Here is an 18784-nt window from a genome sequence, read left to right on the forward strand (position 1 = left end):
TTGGTAGTTTTCAAAATGAGAATTCGTATTGCTTCTTTATCAAAATGCACTTTATTTTCTTATGATCGCATCAAAAACTAACTTCACCTGAAACAACGCCTTTAAATTCACGTAATAAGCTTTGTACTCATCTTATTCCACGTGAAAATAGCCTTCAAAAGATAAACGACGCCATGCCCGTTCTGTAGTTCACTTCATGGAACGGAACAAAACACAAAGTCTCAAGGCCAAATTAAAATTAAAAAGGATCAAAACACGAACAAATGAAGGCCGGGTTCGCTAGTGAACAAAGGAGTGCCTGGATTGGCCAGAAGTTATGGTGGGTGGTTGTAACAGCCTATTGCAACGGACAATCGTAGACCAAGTAAAAAAAAATTGCAGTTGCCGTGTGCCTTAGGCAGCAGCCTTTTAGCGGAGTCGTTCGGTAGCGGTATGAGCGCATCAAAACCAAGCTTTGTTTGAATTATAAGCAACTTTAAAATTTCCAGAATTCGTAGAATTTTCCCTGACATTTCCCGGTTTTCCCGGTTTTCTAGTCCTGTAGCAACCATGAGAATGTCCAGTTTTCATTTCTCAAGCAAAATCATTACTTAAAAATTCTAAGTGTAAACGTTGGTGTAGTCTACTAAAATATTATTAATCCCTGAAATTGTAGTGTGAATTTTGATTTTAAAATTCCAAAAATTACATTATAAAGAATACTTAGTTGTAAGAATTTACATTTACCCAAGGAGGATACCATCTAGACATACCTTGAAACCTCCCAGAGGGTTACGCCATCCTGTGAAATCCCCATTGTTATCTTCGCCCCCAAATACGCCCAAAAACTTGACCTAGGGAGAATTCCCTCGAAAACACATCACCCTCAAACTTCCACATCAGGTTCTATATATAGATGTCTATGGGTGGTTCTGAAATTAAAGGGAATTTGAGGAGGCAAAAAAAAAAAAAAAAAAAAAAAAATGATAAAAAATTGAAATTTTACTCTTAGAATGTTATTTACATGTATAATAATCTAGCACTTCAGAAAAAGGTCAAGGAAACATATTTAAAATAAAACAACAGTTTTCTCATTTTCCTGAACATGGAGGTTACATTTCAAGCCACGGAGGTTACAAGTGACACTTTAAATGATATAGCAGTATTAAAAATGAAACAAAATAAGTAACTTAAAACTTTAACAAAGTCATATTCAAGTTAAAAGATAATTACATATGAATAACTTTTTATAAGCCTATTAAACATGAGAAATGTCTATTTTTAAAGTACTATTTTATATTTTGCTAAATTTCAGGAAACTTATAACGACATCTCTTGTTCAGAATTAGTTGTTACAATTATAAAATTATAGATTTTATTACAACATTAAAACCATCATATTTTGGTGGAAACATAAATCTATATCTTGTCCAAATTTCCTTAAAAAACCTAATACATAGTACCAGGTATGGGCCCCGGGGAAGGAAGGAGGGCAAGGGTCATTGCTGGTAAATGGACATTTACATTTTACATTTTTAAATTTAAACGTTATATTTTTCATCTTGGAATGAGCCATGACTCATTTCCCGCTCCCTGGGCACACATCTGACAGTAATTAGTTTAAACATATGTCTACAGTGGCTATTAAAGTAAGAATATCAAAACAGTTTATCTGCAGTTTTACTGCAACTGATTGATAAATTAGATTATAAATCTATAAATAATTAGGCCTATTACATAACTTTCTGTAACCTCCATTGTTAACTGTAACCTCCCTGGTTAACACAACCCATGGAGGTTACTTCCATGGAGGTTACAAATAAGTAGGATTGCCATGCTTAAAACCTAACCTAAAAGATTGAGAATTAACTGCCTTTGGTTTTAGAGAGAAAAATAGCTATTTAATAAGAGTTAATTAAAAAATTATGTTTAACACTATAAGGAATAATGTTAGTAAACACATGGAGGTTACAAGAACAAAAAGAACTCACTTGGTTTTCAAGAATTGAAAGGCTTTTTCACAAACAAAATAAAACTACACACATCCAACATCATCACCAGACAAAATGGCCGAAGTGAGCTTCACTTCAGCTCTGATAAAGAAGACAGTGCGGCTATCTAGTGGGATTTAAATCAAGTTTAAGTTATTCCACAGCAGTTACCTCAGCACTCCATGGACAACTTTATGTTTAAAATTAAGCAATTAAATAAACTAAAATTGTTATTTCTTTGTGAATAGTAAATTAGTTATACAATAAATTAATGTTTAATCAAGAGTTTTACACAAAAAAATTATTAATCAGGTTTATTTCTTTAGTTAACACTAAAAAAATGTGGGTGGGGACATTCCATGGAGGTTACATTTCCCATATATTGAATTTTTTTAAAAATATAAAATTAAATAAATATGTGAAATAAAAACTGCAAACATTACATATCAACTTTTTCCTACTTAATACCAGCTTCCTCATTTAAAATAATAATTGTTAAGCCAATAATATCCCAGGGACAAAAAATTCCCCTTGATTTCAGAACCACCCCTATACAGTATAATAGTATAATTAAATAATTAAATATTATTTTTTACTTACTTAATGCACAGCTGGAGTTATTAAATTGGACAAGTTCATGGACACTTACAACAGCCCTAAGAATGTTAATTTTTATGATTCTGGGGTTCATGAAAAATCATAAACAAATAATGTTTGAAGATGTGTTTTATATGTTAAGTTTTCAACTTATTATAAGTTATAACAAAGTTATGACAAAACATTGTAGGACCAAAATCTTACATCTTTGCAAATTCAATAGGTCTACCAGGTGTGAAGACTATGTTAATGGAGTGAGAAATTTATTAAATATTTTATTACAAGTATTGATATATGTACTAGTTATGTATGCACCATTTTTACAACTCTTGATGAACAATTACTAGTGCCATATTTTGGCAGACATATTTGCACATTCCATAGCCACAAGATAGTACTTTTTGATGATTCTAGCTTTTAGCTGTCACACAAGTTTAAGAAAACTTAGACGAATTTGTGAAAATATACACTACAGTAAACTCCCGATTATCTGTGTTAATTGGTATCTACCAATGCCCGGATCATTGAAATTCTGTAAAAAAAACTGGATAATCCGTTTCATGAAACGGGCAGCCCTCAAATTTGGGCTGCACCATATATTTGTCTTCAGTAGAATTCTGTGAGCACAAGTGAAGTATTTGTGAACTGTCTCACCTCATTCGAATGTAAACAATACTGCACTCTCTCACCATGTGGTCTTTCTCCATCTGCCGGAGAGGCGGCAGTCCCCACTTCTCCCCCCCTCTCCTTGTATTTATTTTTTCTACCCCTCAGTGGCGAGTTATTCTTTTCCAGTTCCTTGTCCTTTCACAAAGCTAGCATGCAGAGAAACCTGTGCCAGGCTGGAGGAATATGTAAGTATCACTTCAATACACCAATCCTCCGAGGCATGCTTTTCACGGACTAACACAGGAAAGTTGCCATAAATCAAAGTTGAATGCAGCAATATGTGCGCATCTTGCGAAACCGTGACTGCAGTGTTCGTCATGAAATGCTGCAGTTACAAGCGTGGGAAGATAAGACGCGCTGACCGTGCAGGCATGAATTCTGGATAGTTTTTTTTTTCTCCATGTTCCTTCGTATGCCAGCCAGTGATGTCACTCGCCAGGCGCCTGCCGGCCAGATGGGCGGCGGGCGGACAGGAGCATAACGGCATGTGAAACAAACAATACAGAGACTGGAGACGTGAAGCAGCAGTCAGGACAAATGTGTGACAAATGTGACAGCTGAGGAGTGGGCGACTCAAAGGGTCAGACCTAACAGCTTTCTAACACTGTAACGGGGTGGTTAAAAATATAGAACGGCCAAGTGAGAAATGTGCCAGAGCAATGCCTTTTTTTTTTTACAGCATCAGGCTATAACACACTAATGATTAATCGAAATTTAAGCATGGATAACCTGATAACCGAATAATCTGGGCCCGGATAATCGAGAGTTTACTCTATATGTAATTTTCTTATACATTCTAAGGTAAAACTGATGGAGATATGACAAAAAAAGGTATAACAGTTTAATTACAACAGGCCTTCCAAATTTGAGGAATTCAGCTACCTGTGCAGAAAATTGAAAAATATGTGAAAAAAGCACAAAATTTGGCCTAGTGCATATAATTTATCTCTATTTAAGATTCAAAAAAAGGAGATATGACAAAATATCACAGGACCTAAATTGTAGATCTTATCAAATACAATAAGATGGTGTAATCAATATTGTGATACGTCATACAGTTTTGCCAGCAGACATTTAAAGAAAGGTATGTACCAACTTTCAAGACGGTTCACGATTCTGAATTTTCTTCAGGGTTGGAAGTTAAAAATTACAACTTTTTTTGGAATCGTCCCGTTGGTTATGGACTGACATCATTCTCTGAGCCTGCAAAAATTTCAAGTTTTATAACTCATTTGTAAGTGGGTTATAATTTGTACAGACGAGTGGGGCTGTATATATTACAGGAGAAGACGTGCTTGCAGGGTTCCGGCTCCACGGGGTTCGGTGCGGATTCCCTCGTTGACTCCTCGCTGGAACTGGAGCAGCTAACGGACGCCGGCGACCACGACCTCAGGGACTCCGGCTACTCCGAGTTCTCCATGTCGCTGTCCCAGACGACGCCCAACAACTTCAACAACCTGTCGTACGAGGAGTTTGACCTGGCGCAGCGGCGCTCCGACGTCATGAACATCTCGCCCCCTCCCATCCCCCCCAAGAGCACGCCCACGCCCGCCCCGGGCTCCCCCGGCGCCACCTCGGAGCGGTGCCCCGTCGAGAACTACTCGGTCCCCAGGCTCCAGAAGCAGCCGGGCAGTCCCTCGTGAGGCGTCCCGCCGGCCGCCGCTGCATTCCATATCATTCCGTGCGCTCCCAGCCATTCCTCCGCTCCACACCGTTCACGTTTCACGCTGTTTGTTGGAACTCGCCAAGGTAAAAATGACTATATTTTCTATTGGACTGTCTGAGCAGAATTCAAATGGTTCCGAAACTAGGAAGGTGGTGTGCAACATCAATTTTGTTTTCTAAGTAGATTTAATGGTAAGTTTGACCAAAGTATGAGCGACTTAGCTACGAGAATGTATTTAATATGAATTAAATTTCAATTTAATTAAAGACTTGACGGTAAGTATGTTATAAAGGCATTATGTTAATGTCATATGTGACAAGTAGTATTAGTGTTAGGTTCACACGGTATGCAAGACAGTACGGTTTACATACATGTTATAATCTCAAATATTTTTATTTTTTTTTTAAATTTCTTCTGATGGGTGTGTGAGAATGACACATATCATTTTTTTCAGCATTAACTGGTGTTTAATTGATTTTCTATATAATTTTCTCAGAAATTATAATCCTTCTTAGGCATAAATGTGCTGTAGAAAAAATATAAATATTTAGGATGTACGTATTTTTTTACATCATAGATTTTGCTCAGTTAGTACTGGTGTACCTGTAAGAATCATCCAGTTGTAAGAAATTTTGGTATTTTACTACTGATACACCAAATATGGTTGTAAAATGTAGTCTTAGTCTATTTTTTTTAATATTTGGAACTACTCAATTACAGTTTCATTTTAGCATGTACTGTGTAGAGATGGCTTGTTAATTCTTAATTGTGCTAAGTAAAGTTTTAGCTAGCTGTGTGTTATAATAAAAAGTAAAGGTTTTTTTCTTTCAATTAATTTGTATTGTTTTATTGTGAATGAAAGCTTAAAACATTTCATTAAAGAAATTTTTGGCTGTGTCCGAAATGGATATTCTCTCTAAAACAGAACTTGGCATTGACAAATTATTTTCATTGTTATTAATCATTATGTACAAAATGTATTTATTTAGCACATTCTGGTAAGTTTGTGAATTTTAATGTTACTTATGGTGCAACAAGAAAAGGAAACTAAACTTATTTTTTCACCCTAAATAATAATTATTTGTATTACTATGGGGAGTGACATTAGCAAATTTTCCCTACATTTGGTTCGCTAAAATAATATTGTTAGGTTCACAGGACGATATTTATCTCCGCAGTGAATTATTTTTTTTTGAACAGCATGCATTATATTAATAATGTTATATAATAGCTATGTATGCAAGAATGTGCAGTGGAAGGGCTTTACTTCGGCAAGTTCAGGACCAAGGCCATGCCGAATTAGCGATTTTGCCGGTTATCGGACGTCAATATATATTATACAGGAATACCAAATGTAAAAATGTGAAATGTGACCTGCTAGAATGAAGGATGCCATATTGGTTAATAGTTTTTATGCAATAACAATTGCTTATCATTCAATATTGAAAATTTGCCTTCGTTAAAACATAGATCACATATTAAGCACTTCACATAAGCCATTATATAGTGTACAGTATAATAATAATAATAATAATAATAATAATTATTATTATTATTAAATTTGTAGTCATTTCGAAAAATTAAATTAAATTCCAAATCCCAGTGACTTCACATGGTAAACTATTTGTAGCAGGCTTTCCATTAAATTATATTCTATCCTTTAACATAGCCAAATCTTAAACCTTATACAATATGAAGTTGTTATGGCCTAAAATCTGTTGAACTCTAAATGTCATATCTCTCGCTCTCTCTCTTAATGATCAACTCTGAGCGAACTAAAAATGCCGGCAGCGCAGTAACATGACCTGGCCACCAAGGTCAACAGCTGGAATCCACCCGAAGAAATCTGAGCACTACCAGCTCGACTGGTGCCAGGTTACAGAACGCGCTGAACCATAGAATGCTGGTTAATGACCCTTCACTGTAGGCTGTGTGATGCTTTTAATATTTGATTTGAATTCTACAGGAAATTAGCTATTTGTTTCATTTGAAGATCCGTTGTGAGGCAAAGCTTTGCGTCTGATGTGAAGCTTCATGTTTGTTGCAAAGCTTTAAAGCCTTAGATTCGCTCATGAAAATATATATATTTTTTGTTCTATGTTTTGCTTGAATAAATTTGGTTAACTTAAAAAAATTGAAAATGTGGCACTCCATTTGCTTTTACGAATGCTCAATATTAATATCATGCATGGTTATTTTACAATTTTTATTGAATGTTGTTATACATAGGGCAAAATTAGTTAATCAATTAATCAGTTCAAACATTAAAAATGTTAAACTTTTTTTTTTTAACTTTAATATTGTATGTGCTTGTGCGAATATCAGTTATTTAGTTTGAATCAAATTTGAATACGAATACCAACTTATTCTCAAATACGAATATTGCATTTGAATAACAAGAATGAGTTAATTGAAATCCCATAAAAACTTTTTTTTTATCACACAACATTAGAACTAAACTAATTCATATTTACGTAGTAATACAGTCTATGCAGAATTAGAACATTTTTAACATTCAAAACTTAAAGGTTTTTCAATTTTTTGATTATTTATATTTAAATAAAAAATTCTGTCACGTCTTTCACTACCTATCAGATAGTTTAAATTTTTGTGGAAAAACACAAGCTGCTCTACATTTTTGAAGAGTAGAGACTCTACAAGTCACAATGTTACCAGTTGGTGAGAAAAGTCTCCACTGCAAACTTGTGTGGCAGGTACAGGCAAATATTTTCTTGCCACCCAGTGGATGTGAGCTTGGGTAAAAGAGGTAGACCTTTTTTTTTTTGGGCCACGCGGGACAAGATAATTACGCCAGGAGTGTGAGTATGAACCTGTATCCAGTCATTCACTTGTATTATCCACCAGAAAAATTTGGTCATAGCTTATTAGGCTTTTCTTTGCTGTGAGTATGTACCAGATGTTTCCCACTAGATCTATATGTTTCTTTATCTTCGCCGCCACGTTCTGAACAAAACTAATCACAAAGCCGGCATGCCGTGTTTTTACCCACTGATCTGAAAACTGTCAACTTTAACATCGCGTCGTGTGATTTTTAGGGACACATCTGTATCAGAATGCTGATAACGTGGATGTTAGTAATGGTTCCAAATTACTGTGTTAAATCCGCCTTTACTGTATTAGTCTTCTCAAAATGGATGTGGCCTGATGTAGTCCTAAAACATTATAAAAATCCCATAGAAGTTTTGTACCAGCCCGACGAGAAAAACCTCCGTGATACAGAAAGTTTTCCTAGTTTTCAAGATTCCGCACAGCCCTAATTGTAAACGACTGAATATTCATTTTTTCAAAGTTTTAGTATTTGAAATTGAATTGAATACAAATAATAAACTATTCATTTTGTTATTCGAAAATTTGAACATTTGCACAGGCTTACTGTATATTATAAAAAAAAATTTTTTATTCGCTTCACATTAGAAAACTAGTATTCGCACAAGCCTACTTCACTGTATTGTAATTTAAAACTTCTCAACTTTTTGGGATTAAATCAAAGTTTTCAAGATCTTTCATGGCTGATCTAATATAAATACAAAAAATTAATAATGTAATGTCTCTATTGATTGTCACATCACTGGTTTATAACAAGTTTACAAATACATTTAGAGAATAATACCAGATTAAACATAACTAAAAAAAAAAGGTATATGTCTTTACTTAAACAATTTGCTAGGTTAAGCTTTAAATGTTTAAGAAAAATAAGTTATGTGTGATCGTAGATACCATGATAATAAATTATAACTAAGGGTGTATAAACTATAAAAATAAGTTACAGTGTAAAATTATTTCAATCAATTTTCAAACATGTAAGACCACGTTCATATAATTAAATTAAATCTGGCAAATTCCTTTGGGGCCCCCCACACACACATTGGCCTAAAAAGGCTTGATCCATCAGGCAAAAGTGACATGCTCGGGGCTGCCAGCGGGCAAATCATCGGGACTTTCGGAATGTGAGTGTCCCCGCTTTTCGGCCGTCCAGTCATGCCACCTGCCAGGCGGAACTGACGTGTGCGGGATGGCTGATCTGCCGGCCGGGTATTAGTTCAGTTTACATATGTGCAAGGCAAAATAGTGGTAACCCTTTCTTCTTTAATACACATGCTATCGCTACATATGCAAGCAATTCATTAACAGATGACACATTCCTAAGGGAAACTTTCTACACGTGCACACTCAACACATCGCAAGGTGGACTGATGATTGTGAACTGTCAGGTGTGTGGGGAGAGACGGAACTGTCTCAGTTCAGTCTGTTTGTCCGAACTGAAGGCAAAACTGTATGTGTGTGGGGCTCCTGTACTCTTCCTTGGCATGACCTGTCCGTTGAGTGAAGCTTGATAACTATTAAATGGGCGTTTCAGATTTTACGGTTTTATATTTTAACTAGTTATGTCGTGAAAAGCGTAATTTCATTTTTTTTGTACACAGTACATACTCATTTGTTTTTTTTTTTAAATGAAGCCTTTGCCCTATACTAAAGTTTTGTGAATTGAATTTTACATTGAACTTCATTGCAGTTCATGTTTTGCCACGTTTCAGAGTTATGCAGCTTATTTATTGACTTCCGTTTCTGTGTTATATCTATTTTATCACTATTCATCATATAATTGTACCTCTAAATATTCATTAACTTCTTTTGTTTTATGTATTAATTAATTATATTATGATTTTCATTTTATAAGACTGCGTTATGTCTTGTACTTGCATCCGATGCATTATAAATGACCCAAAAAAAATTTCCTTACATTTTACTATGCAATTTAATAATAAACAAAAATTTTTGTTTTATTAATAGTGTGCAAGTAAATAGTGCTGGAGTTTGATGAGTTCGCCTGTTGCTCACATGCTATGAGTCAACAGTACACTGTATTAACCAGCTAAATGTGTGTAGTTACCGAAACTTTCATTGACCTTCAGTACTCATGGTATTACTAAGTGCCTGTCTTGAGCATGCTATCAATAATTTATACTAAATTTGTCAGATCTTGACTGTTTTCAAATTAAGTCATGTTGTTCTTTTCAAATTAATGTACTCAAATATTTTCACCCTTAATTATAATATGATGTTTTGTCATGATCAGTTGTGGCTTTTATGCTATAAAAAACATTTTGTGCATTTTTGTAAAATTATTTTCAGTAAAAATTGATGCATTAACTGAAAAATTTGTTGTGTTAGTTCACATTGACGAATCAGTTTTTAGAAAGTGAATGTTTGATGTTTATTGTATTCATGTATTGTGTTACTCTAGGTCTGCATCACATCTCAATTTATAAAACTTACCCAGTAGCGGCTGGTATGGAAGAGCAAAATAAGTGCATGTGAACCTCAAAATTTTGAAAATAATAGTTTGTAAGTTGTGTACATACCTATTTATCTGTAATTTGTGGCGCCATTTTGGTTCCAATTACATTTCTTTTCACCATGGCTATCTAGAATATATCTATACTTTCATCTGCAATGTGCACACAGGTTTTTCACATTTCCACGGCTCTCTGTGCATGGACACAACAGTGACATCTCTTATGGCAAGTGTAACATTGGGGAGGAGCTAAGTTCAGACTCGTCACCTGCCTCGTTCGAGAATAAAGTTGCGGTCACATTTCTGTTGGTAGCAGTGAAGTAGCAAGAATTCCTATGTCAAGTAGAGGAGAAGTTCCACACTTTAATATTTTGCAATCACTTAACAGACCACTTTGTGCTGATATTTGTAAGTCACAATATCTGATAGCTTGCTGTATTTAAAGGTCTAAAACAAAATGCCGGGTAAGATGCTGGAATTATTGTTATTATTTGTTAAATAATCTCAGATGTGTCATTGATACTAAAATTCCAAAAGCTCTGTAAATTTTTTTTATATTATTGTTTCTCAGAAAAAAAAAGTAAACAACCGTGTTTTAAATTCACCAGCTGCTACAGAATGTACACTTTACAGTCTATTTATTGTAATATTTTAATTTGAAATACCAAAATTGAATTGGGTTCACAAATATATAATATTGTACTGAAAACTACTGTTACACACTGGTTTTTTGACTTAGGCTCTAAATCAAAGTCTGACTGTTTTGTAACCATTTATTGGTATAGGTTTAGTCAAACTGTTGTAGTATTATCATTAAAACTAGTCATGTATACATGTGATTTTGTAGTATTTGTTGTTATGGGTACTGTACTATTGCATAAAACAGTGTAAAGATCTAGTTTGTAAAGAAAATATGTTTTCAATCCTAAATTCTCATATTTGCTGTGTGAATAGTTTGCTACTACTTTAAGATAGCTTGAATTTTTTATATTTATCATAACTATTTTGTTAATGATAATTGAATATTCGCAAACACAAAGCCCACAAAATATTATATGGACAGTAAAACTTAGAAAAATAAGAAAATAGTAAAAAAAAAAACTTAATCACTACTGCATATTCAAAATTATATATAATAGAATTTGTATTATTGTATTTGTTTTCCTGAGAAAATGGAAATATATTGGTACATACAGTTTGAACTTTAAATTGGACTTCTTTCCCCCAAAGAAAACGTAAGCGAATTTGCAAATAATATCAATTCTAGACCCATACTACATTAAAGTTATTTATTATTCTATGCTACAATGAAGAGACTAAACAATGCATCCCTGAACACTACACCTTTACAAAAACATAAACATGGACATGGTGTCCACTTAAATTCCATGTTAATCTTCCCTAACTTAACCCTGTTTTCCACACTACTAGACGGACTGGTCTGAGCTTTGAGCCACGCAAGTCGGTGTTGGGCAGACATGGTCTCATTCATTTAGCCCTTAGCATCTTGCAAGTGTCCCCCCCCCCCCCCTTTTTTCCATTTCCATGATTACACTGAGAGATACAAGAAAACTCTTCGTCAACATAGTCAGTGTCCCAATGTTAATTGTTGGATTTGTAAATATGTAGATGGTACTAACACTAAGTAAATAATAGATTAAGCCAAAGTGTTGAACACTTCAAAATTCAAATATGGTGCCATTTTGGCATCTTCAACTAAAGCGCTCCTGGTGGCCACCAGGAGGAAGAAAGTGGTTGATCTGACTCCGGCTTCGTCGAATGTCTTGATTACCACCGGTGAAAATTGTGCTATCAGGTATTAGTTTCATCACGAAAAATTTGTTTACTGAGCCAGATCAATCCTCAGACTGCAATCAACGAGCCATCGGGCATAGTGTGGTTACGTGAAAAGGATTCGGAGCGATTGTTACGCCGGTCACATGACAGCGCCTCCTTTGTCTGCCTGACCCTATGCTGTTTTTAACGAGTTTTTCATCGTAGCTTGACTTTACAGCGTTGTGACTTTTTAGTGAAGTGCGCACAAGGGAAGATAGTAACTCATTTTATAGGAAAACCTTTTTTGTTGACATGTTGGTGATTTTTTTGTTCTTTTTATCATATACCGTACTATCTCTTCAACTCGTCATGCAACGTAACCAGATCCTATTCCGCTCTGTCTTGCTAAGATTACGTTATTCACAACCCATGGTGGATTGTCAATTTGGGTTTGTTTTAGGCAGTTAACGTAGAATTGCTTCAAGTCTTGTTATGGATAGCTAGGTACTCATCTGATGCTATCAACTGATTCATGAAAATAAATTATGCAGTTGTGGTAATCAATTTGTATTTAGTCACCTTGGTTTCGATGATTACTTGGGGTTCACGTGCATAAACATGATGGACAATATTTTGGCCTTGGACTTCTCAAACGCACCGAAAACAGATAGCCGCAGATCTCGCTAAGATTACAGCAGACAATTCCAGGTAATTGTTTTATGCAACCTGTCACGATTTATCCCAACTTGGTTTGAAGATGACCACATGGCAGGCTGACTTTCATGCAACAGGGCATGCGGGGAGACATCATTTTGATGATTTGTATTATGAAGTAAATGCAATTTGGGACACTGCTGCATTCTTTTAAGAACCCGGTGAAGGAAACACAACCAATGTGCAGCTGGATAGTCAACCCGTCTGCCAGCAATTGATTTACCCCACTTTCAGGGTAACATGGCTGAAAGGTGAGTTTCTTCTGATTGGTAGGCTGATAATGGCAGGTACATGAAACAAACAAGCCAGAGAGTGGAGACAGACTTGAGACGTGAAGCAGCAATTAGGGCATCCCCCTCAGGGCTTTTAAAGTGTGACAAATGTGACAACTGAGTGGGTGGGAGATAAGGGTTGGACCAAACAGCTTTCTGACACGTAACAGGGTGGTTAAAAATATAGAACCTGTATGAAGGGTAAACCTATACCTTCATAGTGATGAGTATACGTATCTGGAACTAAATTATTAATATTGCTTTCACCATGTACTATTTCATTCTCTATATTTCATACATATTTTCATTAGGACATTTTCTTTGCTGTGAAATGTTTAATATTTACACCTACCAATGAGAAGCTTTGTTTAAAACTGGCAATAACTCCAAATGTAATAATATCAGTATTTTAACCAATATTTTGATGAGTTAATTATCTCAGATGGTTTGCTCAAGAAAACCACAAGTATTCATTATTTTTTTAATTTTTGGAATACATTTATCTAAAGGACAGCCTTAGCATTGTGATCTGATGTGAATTTTTTAAAGACTACTGTAATTGGTTGTTATATTTTGTTTATTTCGAGTAGGATGACTCAGTAAATGTCTTATAAAGAAATAAAAAGACTTATCATCTCTCCGATCAAAAAAAAGTGTTCTAGAAGAAATAAGTAATAATAGTCTGGATGAGCTAAAGGATAGAAGCTAAAGTTCTGCGATCCAGTGTTGATAACATAATACTTAATAAATATACAAAAAGAGTATAGCAATTGATTGTCGATATTGAACTACTATAGCTGAATAAGAATTAAGAAGAAATTTTGATGATTTTAAGAACAATCATGCTATAAGCATATTCTACATTGGAGTTGAACGACAATAGATCCTGTGAAGTCTACAGATACTAAATATCACTACTAAGTCTTTGCACAACCTGATTAAAATATATATATATTTTTTTACCACTAACAGGAGAGCCTACATATGCATCACTAAAAAAACAAATATCTTTGTAATTAGTAAACTGTATTAAAATTCAATGTAACACAACTGTTTTTACAATGCTTCATGGAAACAAACTGAAATATCGAAACAGCACTGAAACACCCAATCACAAACAGCATACCAAACTATGACTGTGAAGCTGTAAATTAGTATATCCACATTTATATCTGTTGTTTCACAACAGTTTGGAGCGTGTGGTCGATCAGCGATTCGTGTTTGTGATTGACTGGAGTTTCTTCTTGTATTCCTCTGCTTCCCGCTCCTTCTTCAACAACAGTTCTTTGTACTCTTCCGCTTGCCTCCGCGCTTCCTCCAGCTGTTTCGTTATCGTGGCCAGGTCAGCGTGAGAAGCCAGCGTTACAGGTACTTGCATCTGTACAGTGTTGCAGGCATTATATCTATGCAAGCAGTAACATAGTAGTAGCCATTTCATTTACATTCACAATGATAAACCTTTGTATGTAGATAGAATTGTTCCTTGAAACCCTGAAAATAGTGATGCAGCCTGGTAACATAAAAATCAATACGAACTTAAAAATCCCTTGATAATTATTAAGATAAAAATTAAAAATCTATCTGTTCTTGTTGTGTGATACATATTGTAATGATGGAAAAAAATAAAAATAAAAAATTTCCAGTTACAAAAATTAAGTTTTAGGCTGCTGTGAAGTGTGTACTGAATGGGAAAATTTGTATACAAGCTAAAATCCAAAATTCTCAAAATTGTTTTTAATTAGTGGTGTACCAATACAGTTACAGATACCATTAATAAAAAGCAAACATTTAAAAAATTATTTGTGCAGATTTCTTTCTCCCAAGTGGCTGGCAAAAAATAAAAAGATTGCTTCATGTCACAATATGTCAAAGGCTTTTTTACACACGCATGTGAAGAGGAAAAAGAAATTAATGTGATAAGTTTTTACCACCTACTCATCAGTAAAGTGTTTTTAAATAAAATAAAAAAAACACACACACACCCATTGTAAATGTAATTGCTATACTTGTTATAGGAAGGTACCTGCTTTTCTCTCTCCCTGAAGTGTAAAATAAGCTCTCGGTGTAACAGCTTTGGTAGAAGTAATTTTGTGAAAATAGAACAGACGATGAACTGAAGTGTGACAAAAGATGGCTGGCCCACATGCAGCAACACAAACTGTATATAGTCACTTTAGTAAACATTAGGGTATATACCAAACGTACTGGTGTGCTTAATGAAATTTTATGATAGTGAAACTACACTGGAATATATTTGGTAATCAAAATCGTTACAGTAAAGAGTAATCTCAAGTTTTAAAATAACTAAGAAAACCAGCATTACAATGCTATAGTAATACATATTCTCCTTACATTAAGCCAACTGCCTCGGTAGCACAGTGGTGGGGCACACATATGTTAATCTCAAGGGAATTGTTTCAAATCTCGTAAATTGACCTTTTTATTTTAAAACTTTTTTAATAACTTTTTAATATAATAAATAATTTTAATATAATAAATAATTTTAATATAATAAATAATTAAATAATGTTGGATCAGCTCAATAACGTTCAGGTTTGTTTGTAGAAAATATGTACAAACTGATTTCAGTCGTATAAGCAAAAGCAAATATACAAACATGTACTTAATGTTAATATGTGTTTTAAAATGTATAAGATTAATATTTTAGTGATGCCATAGAACTGTAACTTCTAAGGTGTGCGAAAATATAATTTAATTGTTTAATGAATTTTAACAAGATAGACAGTATTTTAATAAAATTTCTTGTGCAAAATCAGGTCTGAAGTCGAGGTTTATGATTTTTTTAAGTCCTTTACACTTTTATTGGTGCCATTTCTAATAGTTTATTTGCAACATGAACAACATGAGAAGTTATCGAGGTTAGATGTTTAACATCACTGGCGAGTACTCAAAGACTCACTCACATACTTCTTTCTTCATAGAATCACTTACAGAATAAAATTTAATTTCTGTGAACCTTTTCTAAAATAGGAACAAATGAAATGAACAGCAGTAAACTACATAATTACAATAAAACCCAATTAGGAAATATTCCTATACAATAAGTTAAAAAAAATTAGCACTGGACCTATAAGTACCTACAATTTCCAAGTACCTTGATAATTTTATTAACAGGCATTTTCTGCATCTTGGTTCCAGTGAACAACCAACTATCCTTAACAAGAAGCAATGAACTGAAATGAAAACAGACCATGACAATAAACTCTGCGCAAACTAAAAATGCTGGAAGCACAGCACTGTGACCTCGCCCAGGACAACAATAAAAATCCATCCGAAAATAGCCTGAACGTGAGCGGCTTGATTGGTGCAGAATACAGAATGTGCCCAACCATAGAATGCTGGGTTGAAAACCTTTCACTGCATGAAATACAGTCCCAGCTAAAATTTTAATAGTATCAACTGTAAGCATTGTAGAGTTTTGGTCTCGAGGTCACAATTAAAAAGTAACTCAAAAAGTTTAAATAAGCACATGTGCGAGTACTGCTTTGTTGTCTTCTCGCGCGCAGCGCCACCTACGCAAAATGGTGACTCCTGAGCGTAAAGAGTTTTGTGTTCTGCAATTTGCTAAGAGTGAATCTGTAACTTCAGTTCAACGTGCATTTCGTTTAAAGTTTAATTGTTGAAGTCCCTGACCGTTAAATTGGTCGTAATGGTCGAGGCGAATGAGCTCTTTTTCTCTGGCCTCCATGTTCACCTGATATAACGCAATGCAATTATTTTCCTTTGGACTTTATAAAAGATAATGTCTACGTTCCGCAGCTATCTAATGATTTGCCAGGGTTATGACACAGCATTGAAGAGACTATTGCTTCCATTACTCCAAACGTGTTAACCAAAAGTGTGGGAAGAATTTAACTTAGGTTGATGCGTGTCGTATAACTAAAGGTGCACGTACTGAACCTTTATAATAACAACTAGGTTCGTTTACCTTCAATTTGGTGTATGATTTGTTGTAAATAGTCTCAATTAAACTGTTATGATATACGTACTATTGAAACTGGGACATAATTTTACGGACACCCTGTACTATTGGTTATCAGTACTACCAACAAGAATGCCAAAGATACTCACATTGTTCCTGTTGGCTGCAGTCACGAAGAGCTTGGTCGGGGGCGCCAACGCGTCTGCCCCCTGCCTGCTCAACTCCACCCTCTTCAGTATGTTGGGCCCTCGCTGGCCGTCCGGCGGGAACAACTGGCTGGTCCTTATCGTTATCACCTTGCGCTTGTTCACAGGGATGGCCGTCGCTTTCGTGCCGGAGGCTGGGACTGCCTTCTGCACCAGGTTCTGGATGGTTTCTTGCGTCAGGTTCAGCGCAAGCTTCCCCGCCTCTGCAACCAGCCAGGCGACCATTTGCTAACTGCGTCACTGCCCTTCCTCGTGGAAACTCGGTTACAACTGAACATAAATACACTTACTCTACAAAAAAAAATATATATATCTGAAAAAAAATTCCTCAAATATTTCAGGAATTTTTTTTTCCTGCCTGATAGCTGAATTTGGGATCCTGAATATTACAGACAGTAAAAAAATGCACAAGCTGTCTCCTTAACAATTGTTTACAAAATCATGGGGTTAAATAGCAACCAATTGGGAGGGGGGGGGGGGGGGGGAATGTGTGGGTCACCAAACAAGTTTATCAAATCAAACCAAACTTTTTACCAAATCTGAGTAAAAAAAAATGCATAGTTAGTAATCCAAAACAGTGATCAAAACTAAGAGAGATTCAAATTTGCACAAATCCCAGCCAATAACACAAGCAGAGATGGCAGAGTGTTCAAGAGCAAGTCGATGGCTGAGTATCAGAGTGACGTAACTCCAAATTGGTGATTTTCGGGTTATATAACGTATGTACATATTAAAATCAACTCTACGCAGTACCAGAGTGGCGTAACTCCCGCAGCCTTATGTTCCAAATTATTGGAGATACGTTGTGCTTAGGTATTGGCTCTTGTTGCAACCAGAGTAACGGAATGGTTCTTAGGTTTTTTTGTTCCTCAATTAAAAACACATATGCAGAACCATATAAACGTATTGGCACTTACGTTATTCTGTTACTATGTGTTAAAAAAAATCTGAAATGGAGTTACGTTTTCTTTTATGGCGGTGCCTGTTTGTGCATGTTTTTTAATACAATTTTTTTATCACCAAACATTACAACCTATTACTTTTGTACTCCCAGGACCTAATAACGATTTCTTTATTTTGGTTTACAGGATAAAAATATCAGAAGGTAGAAAATGTGTTTTGTCTGCCATGTCAGTTGGTGACACTGCAAAGGTAATAGATACTACCATGTTGGCACACTGTTATAAGCGATTTTGTTTACAGTTGTTACAGTCTGAAGATAATTTTTTTTTGGACAGAGAGTAATGTCTGCAAGAAAAATGACATCTAGAGGGCAACAATTAATAAATCTTGTCTTGAAAAATACTGTGAATGAAGGTGAGTTATTACTGTCATTGCATGTTCGTGTCACCACCTTTGGTAATTGATATTACAGTAAAATTAGATTATGTCTAGTTCGGTGCTTCGTTTACTATGCAATGAGATATGAAAATAATTTTTTTAAGTTAGTTAAAAAATATGGTTTATGTTGCAGATGTTGGATTATCAATGGCTGACGGGAGCAGTAATTTGCTATTCAGAGAGAAGACTTTTGAAAATATTATTTCAGATGAAAAAGGTGGGTTGCACTACTGTACTTCTATTAAACTCTAAGTTGTCTGAATATGGACTTGCAGTCTAGAAGATACAATCAAAAGGGTTGATTACAAATTAC

At 35.0% G+C, this 18784-nt stretch overlaps 2 protein-coding genes across 5 annotated transcripts in view; one reads left to right on the plus strand and one right to left on the minus strand.

The window, feature by feature from the left end:
* Positions 1-5459, plus strand: part of LOC134533853 (dedicator of cytokinesis protein 3) — a 286469-nt gene extending 281010 nt beyond the window's left edge. Inside the window, exon 38 of the mRNA XM_063371549.1 lies at positions 4538-5459. Coding sequence (XP_063227619.1) covers positions 4538-4879 — 342 coding nt within the window. The 3' untranslated portion in view covers positions 4880-5459. The remainder of the gene's footprint in view (positions 1-4537) is intronic.
* Positions 5460-13990: 8531 nt separating this feature from the next.
* LOC134533855 (GA-binding protein subunit beta-1) overlaps positions 13991-18784 on the minus strand; it is a 30278-nt gene continuing 25484 nt past the window's right edge. For all 4 annotated transcript variants that reach the window (XM_063371553.1, XM_063371554.1, XM_063371551.1 and 1 more), the window contains 2 exons: positions 17074-17333; positions 13991-14359 (listed from right to left, as the gene is read on the minus strand). In XM_063371553.1, the coding sequence (XP_063227623.1) occupies positions 14189-14359; positions 17074-17333 (431 nt within the window). In that variant the 3' untranslated portion in view covers positions 13991-14188. The remainder of the gene's footprint in view (positions 14360-17073; positions 17334-18784) is intronic.

Source organism: Bacillus rossius, chromosome 7, assembly GCF_032445375.1.
Source record: "Bacillus rossius redtenbacheri isolate Brsri chromosome 7, Brsri_v3, whole genome shotgun sequence".
Taxonomy (NCBI): domain Eukaryota; kingdom Metazoa; phylum Arthropoda; class Insecta; order Phasmatodea; family Bacillidae; genus Bacillus; species Bacillus rossius.